The sequence below is a fragment of the Dendrobates tinctorius genome, unplaced genomic scaffold (genome assembly GCF_039654945.1).
Source record: "Dendrobates tinctorius isolate UK_male_01 unplaced genomic scaffold, ASM3965494v1 ptg000064l, whole genome shotgun sequence".
Classification (NCBI taxonomy): Eukaryota; Metazoa; Chordata; class Amphibia; order Anura; family Dendrobatidae; genus Dendrobates; species Dendrobates tinctorius.
The window spans coordinates 13,805,785-13,822,155 of NW_027361732.1; the positions used below are offsets into that span (position 1 = coordinate 13,805,785).

Consider the following 16,371-nt stretch of genomic DNA (forward strand, 5'->3'; position numbering starts at 1 on the left):
GAACCTTTGGAGTATCATCAAGCAAAAGATCTATGAGGGTGGGAGGCAGTTCACATCAAAACAGCAGCTCTGGGAGGCTATTCTGACTTCATGCAAAGAAATACAAGCAGAAACTCTCCAAAAACTTCCAAGTTCAATGAATGCAAGAATTGTGAAGGTGATATCAAGAAGGGTTCCTATGTTAACATATAACTTGGCCTGTTAGGATGTTTTGGAGTTAAATAGCTTTTTTGTTCAGTGAATGTGACCTCCTAATGCTGCAAATTCCACAAATGAGCATTTTCAGTTCTTTAAAACATATCAAATGTTTAGAAATTCTACTGTGCCTAATAATTTGGAACAGTGCAATTTGAGTTTTTATTCATTTTGGAGATTATACTGTTATCATTGGGAGGTTTCTTCAATAAAATTTGATATATACTCTAACGGGTGATGACTTTTATTAGACTGACTGTCATTTGTACCGACTATTTAGGAAAATCATAGAAAAATATCATTTGCATAATAATTTGGAACACAGTGTACACCACACGCACCAACCTAACGTAGTGTGTCAGGTTGGTGTGTGTGTGGCGTAGTGTACGTCAAGTTGGTGTGTGTGTGTGTGAATGGTGTATACTACACCACACACCAACCTGACATACACTACGTACTTTCCATACGCGACATGGTGTCCGCTAATTGGAGCCAATTTTCCATTCAAAAAGTCAAATGGCGCTCCTTCTCTTCCGAGCCCTGCCATGCGCCCAAAGAGTGGTTCCCCCCCCACATATGGGGATTCAGCGTACTCAGGACAAATTGGACAACAACTTTTGGGGTCCACTTTCTCCTTTTACCTTTGGGAAAATAAAAAAAATTGTTGCTAAAAGATCATTTTTGTGACTAAAAAGTTAAAGTGAATCTGCCATCTGTCACCCCATTTTTGGCCTATAAGCTACGGCCACCGCCATCAGGGGCTTATCTACAGCATTCTGAATGCTGTAGATAAGCCCCTGATGGCGGTGGCCGCAGCTTATAGGCCAAAAATGGGGTGACAGATTGCCTTTAAATGTTCATTTTTTCCTTCCCCGTTGCATCTGCTGCTGTGAAACACCTGAAGGGTTAATAAATTTCTTGAATGTGGTTTTGAGTAGCTTGAGGGGTGCAGTTTTTAGAATGGTGTCAATTTTGGGCATTTTCAGCCATACAGACCCCTCAAACTGACTTATAATGTGATGTGGTCCCTAAAAAAAATGGTTTTGTAAATTTTGATGTAAAAATGAGAAATCGCTGGTCAACTTTTAACCCTTAACTTCCTGACAAAAAAAAAAAATCTGTCTCCAAAATTGTGCTGATGTAAAGTAGACATGTGGGAAATGTTATTTATTAACTGTTTTGTGTCATATAACTCTCTGGTTTAACAGAATAAAAATCCAAAATTTGAAAATTGCTAAATTTTCACTAAATTTCCATTTTTTTCACAAATAAACGCAAAAATTAATCGACCTAAATTTACCACTAACATGAATCTCCCAATATGTCATGAAAAAACAATCTCAGAATCGCTAGGATCCATTGAAGCGTTCCTGAGTTATTACCTCAAAGGGACACTGGTCAGAATTGCAAAAAATGGCCAGGTCATTAAGGTCAAAATAGGCTGGGTCGTGAAGGGGTTAAAAGGATAATATCATAAGGTGCAGTTGTGCACGAGAAACCAAAGCCCTGACAGGACAGACCTCATGAAGTTATCCTTTTAAAAAAAAAATAAAAGGACTCTAGCCTCGAGGACTGGGTGACTGCTGCAATTTCTTCTTTCCTTCCACATTGACTTCTTTAATGCATTGACTGTGGTTATTTCTCAATCTAAACTATAACTTGCCCTGCTTTATATTCCCAAAACGTTCATAGATATTAGTTTTCAAAAATACATTTAAAAAATTCAACATAGCAGAAGTTATCGTCACCTTATGCTGACATGCCCAAAATTCTTCATAGCGGACATCATGATTTCTGCGGTAAGACTTTCAGCAAAGCTTATCCCATTGTGTCCAATGCCGCTATCCGCTCCCAGACTTGAGTTGCTCAGCTCCCGTTCTGCTTTCTCAAGTGCTGCACTTACTATTTTATCGGCAAACATTGTCCTTTTGTCAAGGTCAATGTGTATTTTAGGGACGTTCAGATGAAAAAGTCTTGATTTCTGGCAGGCATTTTGCCTGGACTTGGAGCACGGTTTACCTTTTCGGGAGCTATCGTGTCCCAACAAGAAGTGACAAGATGACACAGAGCTGCCATGCTGCTCTATTGCACTACAGAGCCTGCATGCAGTGCCATAAGAATGGATTAATTTTCCAGCATAAGGAACCTTCTCATTTTTCTTCTTACTCTCCATCGCCTGCATCCTGGCCGTTTCCATGCTGACTTCCAAGGTGCGATCTACAACTTTACAAGCATACTGCTCAATAGCTTTTAGAATCCCATCATTAAGACCATGATCATTTAGGCTGCTGGTGCTATGATATAGTTTCTGCTTATGAGGTAAGGGAAGGAGTGATTTGGGAAATGAAGATTTGACAAGTTCACCAGTAACATAATCGTTCTTCGATTTAGAGTAGAGACAAGAATCAGTCAGCGATTTGGGAAGAGACGAAGTGGACATTTTGAGCTTTCTTTTTACATCACATGTTATAGTCTGCGCAAGAGATTCTGCAAAATGAAGTAGGCCAGAGAGTTCAGGTTTCTGTAGCAAGTCGTCAGTAATAAATGAATGAAGGGTAACGTTGCTTTGTCTACGCTTGTCTTTCTCAGAATGGCGAGTCCTGTTTATTAGTCTGAGAATGTCTTGGCTGGTACTAGCATCAGACTTCACTCTGGACACAACCTTCCGGTTACATTTCACTTTAATAGTTTTCGAGGCCTGCTGGAGGCCAGACTTCATAGCCCTATAAACTAACCGACTTGCATACTGATCTAAAATTAACTCACTATTGCCCCCTTCCATCTTTAGCACTCTAATAAGGTGATCGGCATATTCTTCGGTCACACTCTCACAGCTGGGGTACTTTGAGGTCAATCCACTACCACCGTTATTGAGAGGTAGAGAAAGAGTGGTAGGGTCAGATGCCCTATACCTCATACCACCATACTTGTAGGTACTTTCTTTCTGACAGTCTCTTTGTAAGCTACAATAATCTACATCACACAAGGAGTTCTTTCTGCTTCCTATGGTTTCCTTGGCTTCACTGAGGACTTCACCAGCAACGTTATTGGCATATTTACACAAAGTCTCTAATAGGTCTTCTGTAATATTTCTCATATAGGCAGGATAACCCCACTTATCACTCAGCACACTTAACTGTGACAGGTTCCTCGGTGTTGGTCCTTGTGAAAAGTCATCAGATAAGGAGTAAGCAGCCTTGTCAGTGGCAACAGATATGATGTTACTGGATAAGTAGTCAGCATATCTGCACGTTTCTTCTGAGACCTCAGGTTCTTCAAAGCTATCGTCACTGCTAGAGCTTTCCACCTCTTCAGATAGTGATCTCATGAGCCGAAGCATAAAATCATCTTTTTTACCATTATCATGTTCATTTACAGACAAGTGAGGAGTTGAAGGTGGGGTCGCTGGATAGAACTCTTTTGCCAGTTGTCCTTTTAGTCTCTTGCTAAGTTTTCTCATACTCCTTTCCGGACTTCTGTCATAACCCGTCAAAGGTGTTGGAGGTGGTGTACCTGGAAGTGCGGACATACTAGAGTCTTTTGGATTATTCTTTTCTTCAACAAAGAAATTATCACCACAACTACACATTACAGAGGAAAAACTGTTAATATGAGGGAAACAGTGAAAAAATGAAGGGTCTGCCCCATCCGTACTACACACATTTCTCCTGGAAGTGATATTCTCGATATTATATGAAGCATCTGATGGTCCTGGACAAGTGCCTAAGGGATGCTTCTCTGTAGGGTCAATCTTGTAATCCTGATCCAGCTGCCTGCTAGTATAGTATGGGCTTGGAACGCCATGTTCTTGTGGACATCTAAAAATCTTTTTCTGCTGCTCTGAAGATTTTGGAGAATAAAAAATCATTCCGGGCTCTGGTCTCAGATTTGTATTGCAGTCAATCGAATTGCTGGATTTCACGTCTTCTAATCTGGATGAAGATGTCTGCATGCTCTTACCTAGAGAGTGCTTAAAAATAACCCTGCCTGTGTCTTGAACACAGTATTGTGATGTATTTCCATCCAATAAAGAGTCCTGGAAGGGCATGCTAATTATTTTATTGGTCATTGTTTCGGCATAATCGTTTACGGTTTTGGCTGACTTTATAACATCATAGGCTTCATTTACAATCATGTCCACCATCGTTACAGAGAAGGTTTTAACTCCATCTCCATCTTCTTGGCTATGACCAAGTATGATCTTTTTATCAGATGACATATCAGCAATGCTTTTTGTAGATATATGATAATTTTTGACATTGTCTATATACAGGTCTTTGCTGGCTGAGATATCAGTTTGCTCATTTGTTATTGGTTGTTGGCTCAAGACTTTTGCAGCTATAGGCACAGGTACAGAGCTCATCAGGCCAGAGGTAAAGAACAGAGCATACTGAACAGTGTAGTCTATTTTAGATCTCTGTTCGGTGGGAGAAACTTCTTGACTTCTAGGAGCAGGGAATATGGGTGACGATAGACTGGCCTGCATCATACCTTCTGAGCTTACATATTTCAGATTATCCATTGAAACACTTATAGCAGCTTCGGGTGTAAATCCCACATTCACTTGTGAAAGCTCGATAAAAGCCTCCTGAATTACAGATTCTGACAAGTCTTTAGCATAGGAACTAACTACAACGTCTTCAAAATCAAATGACTGGCAGTACGAAACATTTGGAGTCGGTGGGTGGGAAAACTGACACACTTCCATCATTCCTTCAAAAACAAGCTCCTCTGCAAGGTCTGCAGCAAAACGGGTCACTGCATTAGTAACCATCTGCTTCTTTATATACCGCAGCTCTTGAAGAGCACTTGTAATGACATCACTCACCATCAGGTTTGCCAGGCTATTAATGGCTCGCTTCTTAATTGAGAATGCCTGTCTCCTTCCGATTTCATAAAATGCCATTTGGAAAACATATGACGTTAGCCTTGCCGCAAGCTGGCACAGTGCACTGGTGCATGAAGAAACTCCTCTCTGCAAGTCTTTAAATGCATTGCCTAAACTCTTCTCTACCAGGTCTGCAGCAAATTTCTGAATTCCTCCCTTAATGGATTTGTGTTTGGACTTTGACTTCCGCTCCAACTCTCTGCCGTGAGATTTACGTTTCTGCTTTGGAGTTTTCTCTGGTTCTTTTTTTACCATATGGGAGGTTGGCCTGGTATTTAGGACAGTGTCAAACATGTCACTGCATACCCGGTTTGCGTATTCACTTAATTTGTCATAAGAACGGGCCTTTACTGGAGGGATGTCACCAGGGCTCAATGAATGAGACGCACCCTCGGGAGCAGAGGGAACACCTGGAGGACTAAAAGCAGATGATCGAATAGGACTGAATAGAGTACCGGTATCTTCGGAACACGTTTTTGTTGGACGAGGGGAGTCAGGTACGTCGCTCATGTGACCAAAAGGAGATTCTGCTTTACGAGGGGTAGGCTTTTTGACACTGGCTGAAAGCTTAGGGCGATCAAACTTAAATTTTTGTGGATTCATGCAAACTGTACTTATGCTTCCTTTGGCACATTTCTTTTTTTTGGGTGGGCTGGCTAGAACGCCTTTCTGGTTATTTTGACAGTGGTCTTCTAATGAAGTTTCTGGCTCATCAAATCTATCAAAGCTATCAAAGAATTCACTTAATTCAGAGTCAGAGTCCTCAATGCCATCTTTGCCAACAGGAATCTTTGGCAGATTTAGCTTTGCTCTTAAGCTCTTCTGGTAACCCTCTTCATCTAAGAATATGATAGGACTTGGACTGGAGCACTCAGATTCGGAGGTTTCCACCGGCGATGGAGAAAATAGGATTTTCTCATGGGCAGAAATACTTCTCTGTGTACAGGTATTACACATTGATGTTGTGACTGTATTTTTAACAGAAGCTGACATCTCTGGAAGTCCTAGGTAACCCATAAGAACTGCAGACTTGATGGACGATCTACGGCGCACAGAGCTGAATAGGATTTTCGATCCACTGAGGTCTACGCAGTGGGTAGGCTGAGTTTGAGAAGACGCATCACGTTGATTTTTCATGGTTTCCCATCCAAGTCCTGGAACTAAGAAAAGGAAAGTTACAGCTTGAAAAAAATATATTTTAACAGTAAATTACTGAATAATTGGTAACTTAGTGAAGAAAACCATTTTGCTACCCCCTGTAAAACTGATATGTAATATTTAAACTTTTTTCCTTTTTGATGGAGGCAACAGCTGCATTTAAGGGTGGTTTCACATTAGCGTTTAAGGCCGCAGCGTCGGCCTGCGCACGACTGCGGCTAAGCCCCGCCCCCTGCCTCGCCTCCACCGGTAGCTCCGCCCACGGCCGCAAGACGCTGCATGCGTCCCCTATCTTTAGCACTGGGGACGCAGGCCGTGCGCAGGTATGCGCTTGGCGGCGCATGCGTCCTTTTGACGGGTGCGCCGACCAGCGCCAAACGCAACCTGTTGCAATTTGGTGCTCTCGGCGCACCGTCAAAAAGGACGCATGCGCCGCCAAACACATACCTGCGCACGACCTGCGTCCCCAGTGCTAAAGATAGGGGACGCAGGGCGCATGTAGCGTCATGCGCCCGTAGGTGGAGCTGCCGGCGGAGGCGCGGCAGGGGACGGGGCTTAGCCGCGGCCGTGCGCAGGCCGGCGCTGCAGCCTTAAACGCTAATGTGAAACCACCCTAAGTGGTATTCCCATCTCCATGATCCTATCCCAATATGTAGTACGAATAATAATAAGGAAGTATTTGCCAATACTTCCAATTAGAAATGTAGTATAGTTCGCTAATTCACTTACTCCATGTGCGGGGCATTGCAGTGGCTCAGGTATCTGTAGTTATGAACATTCATATCGTGACAGTTACTTAGTAGTGATGAGCGAGTATACACGTTACTCGAGATTTCCTGAGCATGCTCGGGTGATCTCAGAGTATTCGGATGTGCTTGGAAAGTATTAAGTTACGTACCGGTAACAGTATTTTTCGGAGGCCCATGACAGCACCACGAGAGAGGGGATCCGCCCTATAGGAACAGGAAACCTACAGATACAAAAGGGCGGCACCTCTCCCACGCATCAGTTGGATTACAGAGCTTGAGAGGCTACCATGGTTAGTACACAACATATGATATATACAACCTATCTACCCTATTTAACAGAATTATTCCATACCATCTCCCACATAAGGTGATTCTATGAACAATCTTCTAAGGAGTGCACCCCTATATGTGAACAAGGGAGGGAACTAAGGGTGCTGTCATGGGCCTCCGAAAAATACCGTTACCGGTACGTAACTTAATACTTTATTCGGACTCCCATGACAGCACCACGAGAGAATTACAGAGATGTAAACTAACTTAGGGAGGGACTACAGCCTGCAGCACCCTTAGCCCGAAGGTGAGGTCTGAGGAGGCACCCATGTCTAACCGATAGTGGTTAAAAAAGGTGGAAGGAGATGACCAGGTGGCCGCCTTACATATTTGATCAATTGATACTCCAGATCTCTCCGCCCAGGATGATGCCATGGCCCGAGTGGAATGTGCCCTCAGGTTCTGTGGAGCCGGACCGCCACCTGCTGTGTAGGCAAGAGAGATAGCCTCCCTAATCCACCTTGCTAATGTGCGTTTTGATACTCTGTATCCTTTCCTGGAACCTTGGAAGGATAGGAATAATGCATTCTCCTTCTTCCAAGGATCCGTGGCTGCTAAATATGTCAGTAAGCATCTTCTAATATCTAACGCCTGGAGTTTCTGCTCTTTAGGGTTGGTTGGGTTAGGGAGGAAGGAAGGCAGTACTATCTCCTGTGTCCTGTGGAATTGTGTTGCTACCTTGGGAAGGTATGCTGGATCTGGCCTTAGGATTACTCTATCCTGTAAGAACTCTGTGTAAGGAGGCAATCTGGAAAGTGCCTGTATATCGCTCACCCTACGCGCGGATGTTATTGCTACCAGGAATGCTGTCTTAAGAGATATAATCTTTAGTGAGGCGGAATCTAAAGGTTCAAACGGACTTTCTGTCATGGCTGTAAGGACTAAGTTTAAGTCCCACGGTACGCATCTGTCTTTGTGTATAGGTCTCGATCTGGCCGCTGCTCTGATGAACCTTGCTACCCAATAATCCTTTGCAATATCAGCTGCAAACAGGGCCCCTAAGGCTGAAACTTGTACTTTTAGCGTACTTGTGGAGAGACCCAATTCGAAACCTTTCTGGAGAAATTCCAGAATATGTTTCGTGGGAATTCCATCTCTGATGTCAAAGTGAAAGGTGGACAGGAAGCGTTTCCAGGTCCTAGCATAGATATTAGTGGTGGTTAATTTTCTGCTTCTTAGGAGGGTGTCAATTAAGTTCTTGGAGAACCCTCTATTTTTTAATAGTGACCTTTCAAATACCACGCCGTCAAATGAAGTCCCGCTACTTGTGGGTGGCTGACTGGCCCCTGGTAGAGGAGATCCGGAAGGTTCGGCAGTACCCAGGGATCGCCTACCGACATGGTCCTCAACCACGCGAACCAGGTCCTCCTGGGCCAAAAGGGGGCAATCAGTATGACTCTTGCCTGATCCTCTCTGATCTTCCTGACTACCAGAGGAAGAAGATTCAATGGTGGGAAGGCGTATGCCAGAGAAAAGTCCCATCTTATCAGTAGGGCATCCACCGCCAGGGGATTTTCCCTGGGGTTCAAAGAGCAGAACAATCTTTCTTTTCTGTTTTTTCTGGTGGCAAAGAGGTCTACCTCTGGCTGGCCCCATCTGCGGACAATCTGGTGGTAAATATCTTTGTTCAAAGCCCATTCTCCTTGTCTTAGAGCCTTGCGGCTTAAAAAGTCTGCTCTTACATTGTCCTTTCCGCTGATGTGGAGCGCGGTCAAAGATAGACAATTTCTCTCTGCTATCTGGAGTAGCCGTTCTGTTATCTGCATCAGAGCGCTGGAGCGGGTTCCACCTTGGTGGTTGACATATGCTACCGCTACCTGGTTGTCCGAGTGTGTCCTCACATGATGGCCCTGCAGGTAGATAATGAGTTTCTTGACTGCCCGCTCTATCACCAATAGTTCTCTCTGGTTGGATGAGATTTCAGAATTAGAATCCCACTGGCCCTGTACCACTATGTCCCCCATATGGGCTCCCCAACCGAAGGAACTTGCGTCTGTGGTTATAATACGGGTTATCTGTGTTATCCAGGGCACCCCTGACGCTAGGTTCTCGCTCTCAAGCCACCATCTCAGTGATGTAACAGTTGAGGGGCTTAGACACATCCGACCCTGTAAGGAGCCTCCAAGGGCCCTGCTATTAATCAAGACGTCGTTTTGAAGGGTTCTGGTATGGAACTGTGCCCACCTTACTGCTGGGATGCATGAAGTTAGAGAACCTAACAGGGACATGGCCTGTCTGAGGGTCATAGATGGATTATCCATTGCCCGAAGAACCTGCTCCTGTATCTTTTGTAATTTATCTAGTGGTAGCAGGCACCGCTGAGTGTCTGAATTTAGTATCAACCCTAAAAATTTCTGTATTTTTAAGGGCTGGAGTCGGGATTTCTCGTAGTTTAAAATCCATCCCAGGTTTTCTAACCTGGATCTAGCTTTTTCTATCTGGGATTTACAATGACCCACCGATTTTCCTACAATCAAGAAATCGTCTAAATATGGAATGATTAAGACGTCAACCTCTCGTAAGTGAGCCATAACTTCGGCCACTAACTTTGTAAAAACCCTGGGTGCTGCTGAGAGACCAAAGGGAAGGGCTCTATACTGAAAATGATGTACTGTGCCCTCTACTGAAACTGCCACCCTCAGGAACTGCTGGAAGTCTGTATGGATAGGTACATGATAGTACGCGTCTTTCAAATCTATGACTGCCATAAAACAACCTTTAAACAATATTTTTATTGTTGTATTAATGGACTCCATTTTGAATGTATGATTAATCAAAAACTCGTTAAGGGAACGAAGGTTTATAATCGTTCTGAATGTGTTATCAGGTTTCTGGATTAGAAACAGGGGAGAGTAAAACCCTCTTCCCCTTTCAGCCTCTGGAACCTCTACCAGGACATTTTTCTGACATAGGCTCAAGACTTCCGCTTCTAAAGCCGCTTGTTCGAGATGAGAAGATCTTAAGGGGGTCAGTTTAAAGGTGTCCCGCGGGATCTGGGTAAATTCCAACCTAAGCCCGGTGGATATTACCTTACGCGCCCAGTCACTATTCGTAATCTGTGACCATGCCGGGAAGAAGGATGACAGTCTACCCCCCACGGGAACCGCTAGTCATTGATTTGGTTTCTTTTGATCTCTCGACGAGCGTGTAAACATATAGCCCGTACCTCGTCTCCTTCTGTCTTCCCATCTGGGTCGATCTCTAACAGGCGAAGAGTTGCGCCTTCTCCCCTGGCCAAATCTCCTTCTACCAAATGGGCGACGGTAGGACGCTGATGAAAGGTTTGGGAATCTTTTCTTGTCGTCCCCCGCCTTTTCAAGCAGCTCGTCTAGGACAGTTCCAAACAAATATTCGCCCTCACATGGAATCGCACAGAGCTTTGCTCTGGACTGGATGTCTCCCTGCCAGCACTTTAGCCACAGGGCTCTGCGAGCTGCGTTAGAGAGACCTGCTGCTCTGGCGGCCATTCTCACTGCATCCGCTGAGGCATCTGCCAGGAAGGCTGCTCCCTCTTGGATGGTCGGTAGGGCCCCAAGAATTGTCTGTCTTGATGTACCCTGTTTTAGTTGTGACTCCAACTGGTCCAACCAGACCATCATGGACCTGGCCGTGCACGTTGAAGCCACTGCTGGTCTTAAGGACCCGGCCGCCATCTCCCAGGTGTTTTTCAGGAAAGTATCAGCTTTCCTGTCTAAGGGATCTTTAAGGGATCCCATGTCCTCAAAGGGGAGCGAGGATTTTTTTGATGCCTTCGCAATGGCAGCGTCTAATTTGGGGGCTCTGTCCCAAGAACTTACTGCTGGATCGTCGAAGGGGTATCTCCTTTTGAGGGCTGGTGGTAGCGACCCTCTTTTGTCCGTTTTTTTCCCCACTCTCTGTGGATCAGATCCTGTATCTTTTGATTTAACGGAAAGACTCTCCGCTTCCTCTGTTCCAGCCCACCGAACATGACATCCTGCATGGATAAATGGGGTTTAGGCTCCTCTACCTCCATTGTCCCTCTGACTGCTTTGACCAGCTTGTCTACCCGGTCAAGAGGAAGACAAAATCGCCCCGAGTCCTCTTCTCCTGAGGAGGACGAGGGAGATGAAGCCTGGGAGTCTCTGCTTTTTCTCCACTCTACCGAGGAATCAGACTCCGCCGGGACTTCGCCCCTTAGACTTTGCGGCTGAGACAAGGACTTTAGGGTTTCCCTCATTTCTACCCTGACAATGTCTCTCAAACTCACCGCTACTGCAGGCGACTCTTCTGCCACCGTCTGCTGAATACAGGGGGGGCACAATCTTTTGAGGCACGCGTCCGGTAATGGGCATGCACAGAGTGCGCATTCCCTATGCTTATTTTTACTTGTAGCTTTTTTTCCCTAGAAAAAGAAAAACACAGAAGGGGGGTCCCGTCACTGAGTGAACTTTCACGAAGATCACTTACCAGTGCCACAATCAAGTACCGGAGAACGAGGGGGATTTCTTTCGGTCGATGCTCCTGTCTGCCTGGAGGAGCTCTTACGAGTGGACTGGTCACTTCGTCCCGCATTACTGTCACGGGACCCTTTCTTTTTCTGTTTGACCTGCCGAAGGTCATCCAGGGGCGGCAGTGATGTTTGCCGCTGCTGCCCTTGCTTCTGCCGCTGCTGCTGCTGCTGCTGCTCTCGATCGCTTTCCATTACCACTGCTGCACACTGCTGCATGTAGTAATGTGGCCAAGGCAAGGTACCCTGCCCGGGTCCCGCCTGAATACCCCCTCCTCCGGTCAGCAGTATCCATGCCGCGCCCCTCCCCCCCCCTTAACGGAGCTCCCTACCCCAGCTGGCGCCCGACCCCGCGCCATCGGTGTTTCCGATGGGCGCCGCCATCTTGGAATCGCCGCGCATGCGCAGTGGCGCGCTGACCCGGAAGCGCCTCCTCCGCCCGCCCCCTGACGTCACCGCTACCCCGGAAACGCCGGAAGCCCCGCGGGACGCCCGGGAGCTCCGGAGCAGCGCCCGGTCGCAGCCCCCTGCACAGCGCTGCCAACATATCTGCGCCGCCGGAGCCGGGAATCCCCGGTGGGGGGTATACTTACCGGCGGCGGCTTAATTCCGGAGACGGACATCCTCCGGACGCCGCTCCCTGCTGTCCACGCCACCGCCGTGACACCCATCCTGGGCCACCGTGGCGCCTTCCAGGAGATCCGAACCAGGCCGAGGTAGGAGACCCCCTCGCTACCGGTGTCGGCTGGCCGGCCTGGGATCCAATTCTTCTGTAGGATCCCGTCCCCTCAGGAACAGGAAACCAACTGATGCGTGGGAGAGGTGCCGCCCTTTTGTATCTGTAGGTTTCCTGTTCCTATAGGGCGGATCCCCTCTCTCGTGGTGCTGTCATGGGAGTCCGAATAAATTTAGCTTCTGTCACCTCAGCTGCATGATTTGCGACTGCTAGACAGCCTGAATACATGTGGGAATTTCCTAGCCAACAGGCAATCCCCACATGTATTCAGGCTGTCTAGTAGTCGCAAATCATGGAGCTGAGGTGACAAACTAAATCTCCGAGCACGCCAAAATACTCAGATCACCCGAGCATGCTCAGGAAATCTCAAGTAGTGAGTATACTCGCTCATCACTATTAATTAGCTGTAAGTGGTCGTAACTGTGGATATCAAATCTACCGCAATGGCCTGCACATGTAGCAAACGACATAGCAAATCAGAAGAACTACACTCACTGGCCACTTTATTAGGTACACCTGTCCAACTGTGTGTTAAGACTTAATTTCTAATCAGCCAATCACATGGCGGCAACTCAGTGCATTTAGGCATGTAGACATGGTCAAGACTATCTCCTGCAGTTCAAACCGAGCATCAGTATGGGGAAGAAAGGTGATTTGAGTGCCTTTGAACGTGGCATGATTGTTGGTGCCAGAAGGGCTGGTCTGAGAATTTCAGAAACTGCTGATCTACTGGGATTTTCACGCACAACCATCTCTAGGGTTTACAGAGAATGGTCCGAAAAAGAAAAAAAATCCAGTGAGCGGCAGTTCTGTGGCCGGAAATGCCATGTTGATGCCAGAGGTCAGAGGAGAATGGGCAGACTGGTTCGAGCTGATAGAAAGGCAACAGTGACTCAAATTGCCACCTGTTACAACCAAGGTAGGCAGAAGAGCATCTCTGAACGCACAGTGCGTCGAACTTTGAGGCAGATGGGCTACAGCAGCAGAAGACCACACTGGGTACCACTCCTCTCAGCTAAGAACAGGAAACTGAGGCTACAATTTGCACAAGCTCATCGAAATTGGACAGTAGAAGATTGGAAAAACGTTGCCTGGTCTGATGAGTCTCGATTTCTGCTGCGACATTCGGATGGTAGGGTCAGAATTTGGCGTAAACAACATGAAAGCATGGATCCATCCTGCCTTGTATCAACGGTTCAGGCTGGTGGTGGTGGTGTCATGGTGTGGGGAATTTTTTCTGGGCACTCTTTGGGCCCCTTGGTACCAATTGAGCATCGTTGCAACGCCACAGCCTACCTGAGTATTGTTGCTGACCATGTCCATCCCTTTATGACCACAATGTACCCAACATCTGATGGCTACTTTCAGCAGGATAATGCGCCATGTCATAAAGCTCGAATCATCTCAGATTGGTTTCTTGAACATGACAATGAGTTTACTGTACTCAAATGGCCTCCTCAGTCACCAGATCTCAATCCAATAGAGCATCTTTGGGATGTGGTGGAACGGGAGATTCGCATCAGGGATGTGCAGCCGACAAATCTGCGCCAACTGTGTGATGCCATCATGTCAATATGGTCCAAAATCTCTGAGGAATGCTTCCAGCACCTTGTTGAATCTCTGCCACGAAGAATTGAGGCAGTTCTGAAGGCAAAAGGGGGTCCAACCCCTTACTAGCATGGTGTACCTAATAAAGTGGCCAGTGAGTGTATACTACATTTCTAATTGGAGCAATTTGCTAATCTTATTATTACAGCTACTATATATTGGGATAGGATAATGGAGATAGAAATATCTCTTTAAGCTTTAGGTATAAAGAAGCTGTGCATGTCCAGAAACAGCACCACTCCTGACATTAGGTTGTGTTTGGTACAGCTTAGCTCTGTATAAGAGAGTAGGGCTGAGTTGCAATGCCAATCACAAATGGTGTAGCACTGTTTCTGTAAAAAAAAAAAAAAACAAAAAAAAAAAACACAAACTTACTAAATATTACTTCTAAATATTGTAGCATTAGTGTTTCCTAGCAAATATTAACAGGAAGGCATATTTTAGATTTTTATTTTGTCTTTTTATGTGTAAGGAAGAGATAATACAGTCATGGCCAAAAGTATTGACACCCCTGCAATTCTGTCAGATAATACTCAGTTTCTTCCTGAAAATGATTGCAAACACAAATTCTTTGGTATTATTATCTTCATTTAATTTGTCTTAAATGAAAAAACACAAAAAGAATTGTCCTAAAGCCAAATTGGATATAATTCCACACCAAACATAACAAAGAGGGTGGACAAAAGTATTGGCACTGTTCGAAAAATCATGTGATGCTTCTCTAATTTGTGTATTTAACAGCACCTGTAACTTACCTGTGGCACCTAACAGATGTTGGCAATAACTAAATCACAGTTGCAGCCAGTTGACATGGATTAAAGTTGACTCAACCTCTGTCCCGTGTCCTTGTGTGTACCACATTGAGCACGGAGAAAAGAAAGAAGACCAAAGAACTGTCTGAGGACTTGAGAAACCAAATTGTGAGGAAGCATGAGCAATCTCAAGGCTACAAGTCCATCTCCAAAGACCTGAATGTTCCTGTGTCTACCGTGCGCAGTGTCATCAAGAAGTTTAAAGCCCATGGCACTGTGGCTAACCTCCCTAGATGTGGCCGGAAAAGAAAAATTGACAAGAGATTTCAACGCAAGATTGTGCAGATGTTGGATAAAGAACCTCCACTAACATCCAAACAAGTTCAAGCTGCCCTGCAGTCCGAGGGTACAACGGTGTCAACCCGTACTATCCGTTGGCATCTGAATGAAAAGGGACTGTATGGTAGGAGACCCAGGAAGACTCCACTTCTTACCCCGAGACATAAAAATGCCAGGCTGGAGTTTGCCAAAACTTACCTGAAAAAGCCTAAAACATTTTGGAAGAATGTTCTCTGGTCAGATGAGACAAAAGTAGAGCTTTTAGGGCAAAAGCATCAACATAGAGTTTACAGGAGAAAAAAGAGGCATTCAAAGAAAAGTACACGGTCCCTACAGTCAAACATGGCGGAGGTTCCCTGATGTTTTGGGGTTGCTTTGCTGCCTCTGGCACTGGACTGCTTGACCGTGTGCATGGCATTATGAAGTCAGAAGACTACCAACAAATTTTGCAGCATAATTTAGGGCCCAGTGTGAGAAAGCTGGGTCTACCTCAGAGGTCATGGGTCTTCCAGCAGGACAATAACCCAAAACACACTTCAAAAAGCACTAGAAAATGGTTTGAGAGAAAGCACTGGAGACTTCTAAGGTGGCCAGCAATGAGTCCAGACCTGAATCCCATAGAACACCTGTGGAGAGATCTAAAAATGGCAGTTTGGAGAAGGCACCCTTCAAATATCAGGGACCTGGAGCAGTTTGCCAAAGAAGAATGGTCTAAAATTCCAGCAGAGCATTGTAAGAAACTCATTGATGGTTACCGGAAGCGGTTGGTCGCAGTTATTTTGGCTAAAGGTTGTGCACCCAAGTATTAGGCTGAGGGTGCCAATACTTTTGTCCGGCCCATTTTTGGAGTTTTGTGTGAAATGATCAATGTTTTGCTTTTTGCTTCATTCTCTTTTGTGTTTTTTCATTTAAGACAAATTAAATGAACATAATAATACCAAAGAATTTGTGTTTGCAATCATTTTCAGGAAGAAACTGAATATTATCTGACAGAATTGCAGGGGTGTCAATAATTTTGGCCATGACTGTATATACCAAAGTATTTCACTATGAGCAAGGACCAAACAGATGTCAAAAATTAGCAGTTGTAAAATTATTAGCAACTTTTCAAAGTTTGGTGAACACCACAAGTAAAAGTATAGTTACGT

General features: G+C 45.3%; 1 protein-coding gene across 2 annotated transcripts in view; it reads right to left on the minus strand.

Moving 5' to 3' along the window:
• AKAP11 (A-kinase anchoring protein 11) overlaps positions 1-16,371 on the minus strand; it is a 101,549-nt gene that overhangs the window by 34,602 nt on the left and 50,576 nt on the right. For both annotated transcript variants that reach the window (XM_073580311.1, XM_073580310.1), the window contains exon 7: positions 1,944-6,243. In XM_073580311.1, the coding sequence (XP_073436412.1) occupies positions 1,944-6,243 (4,300 nt within the window). The remainder of the gene's footprint in view (positions 1-1,943; positions 6,244-16,371) is intronic.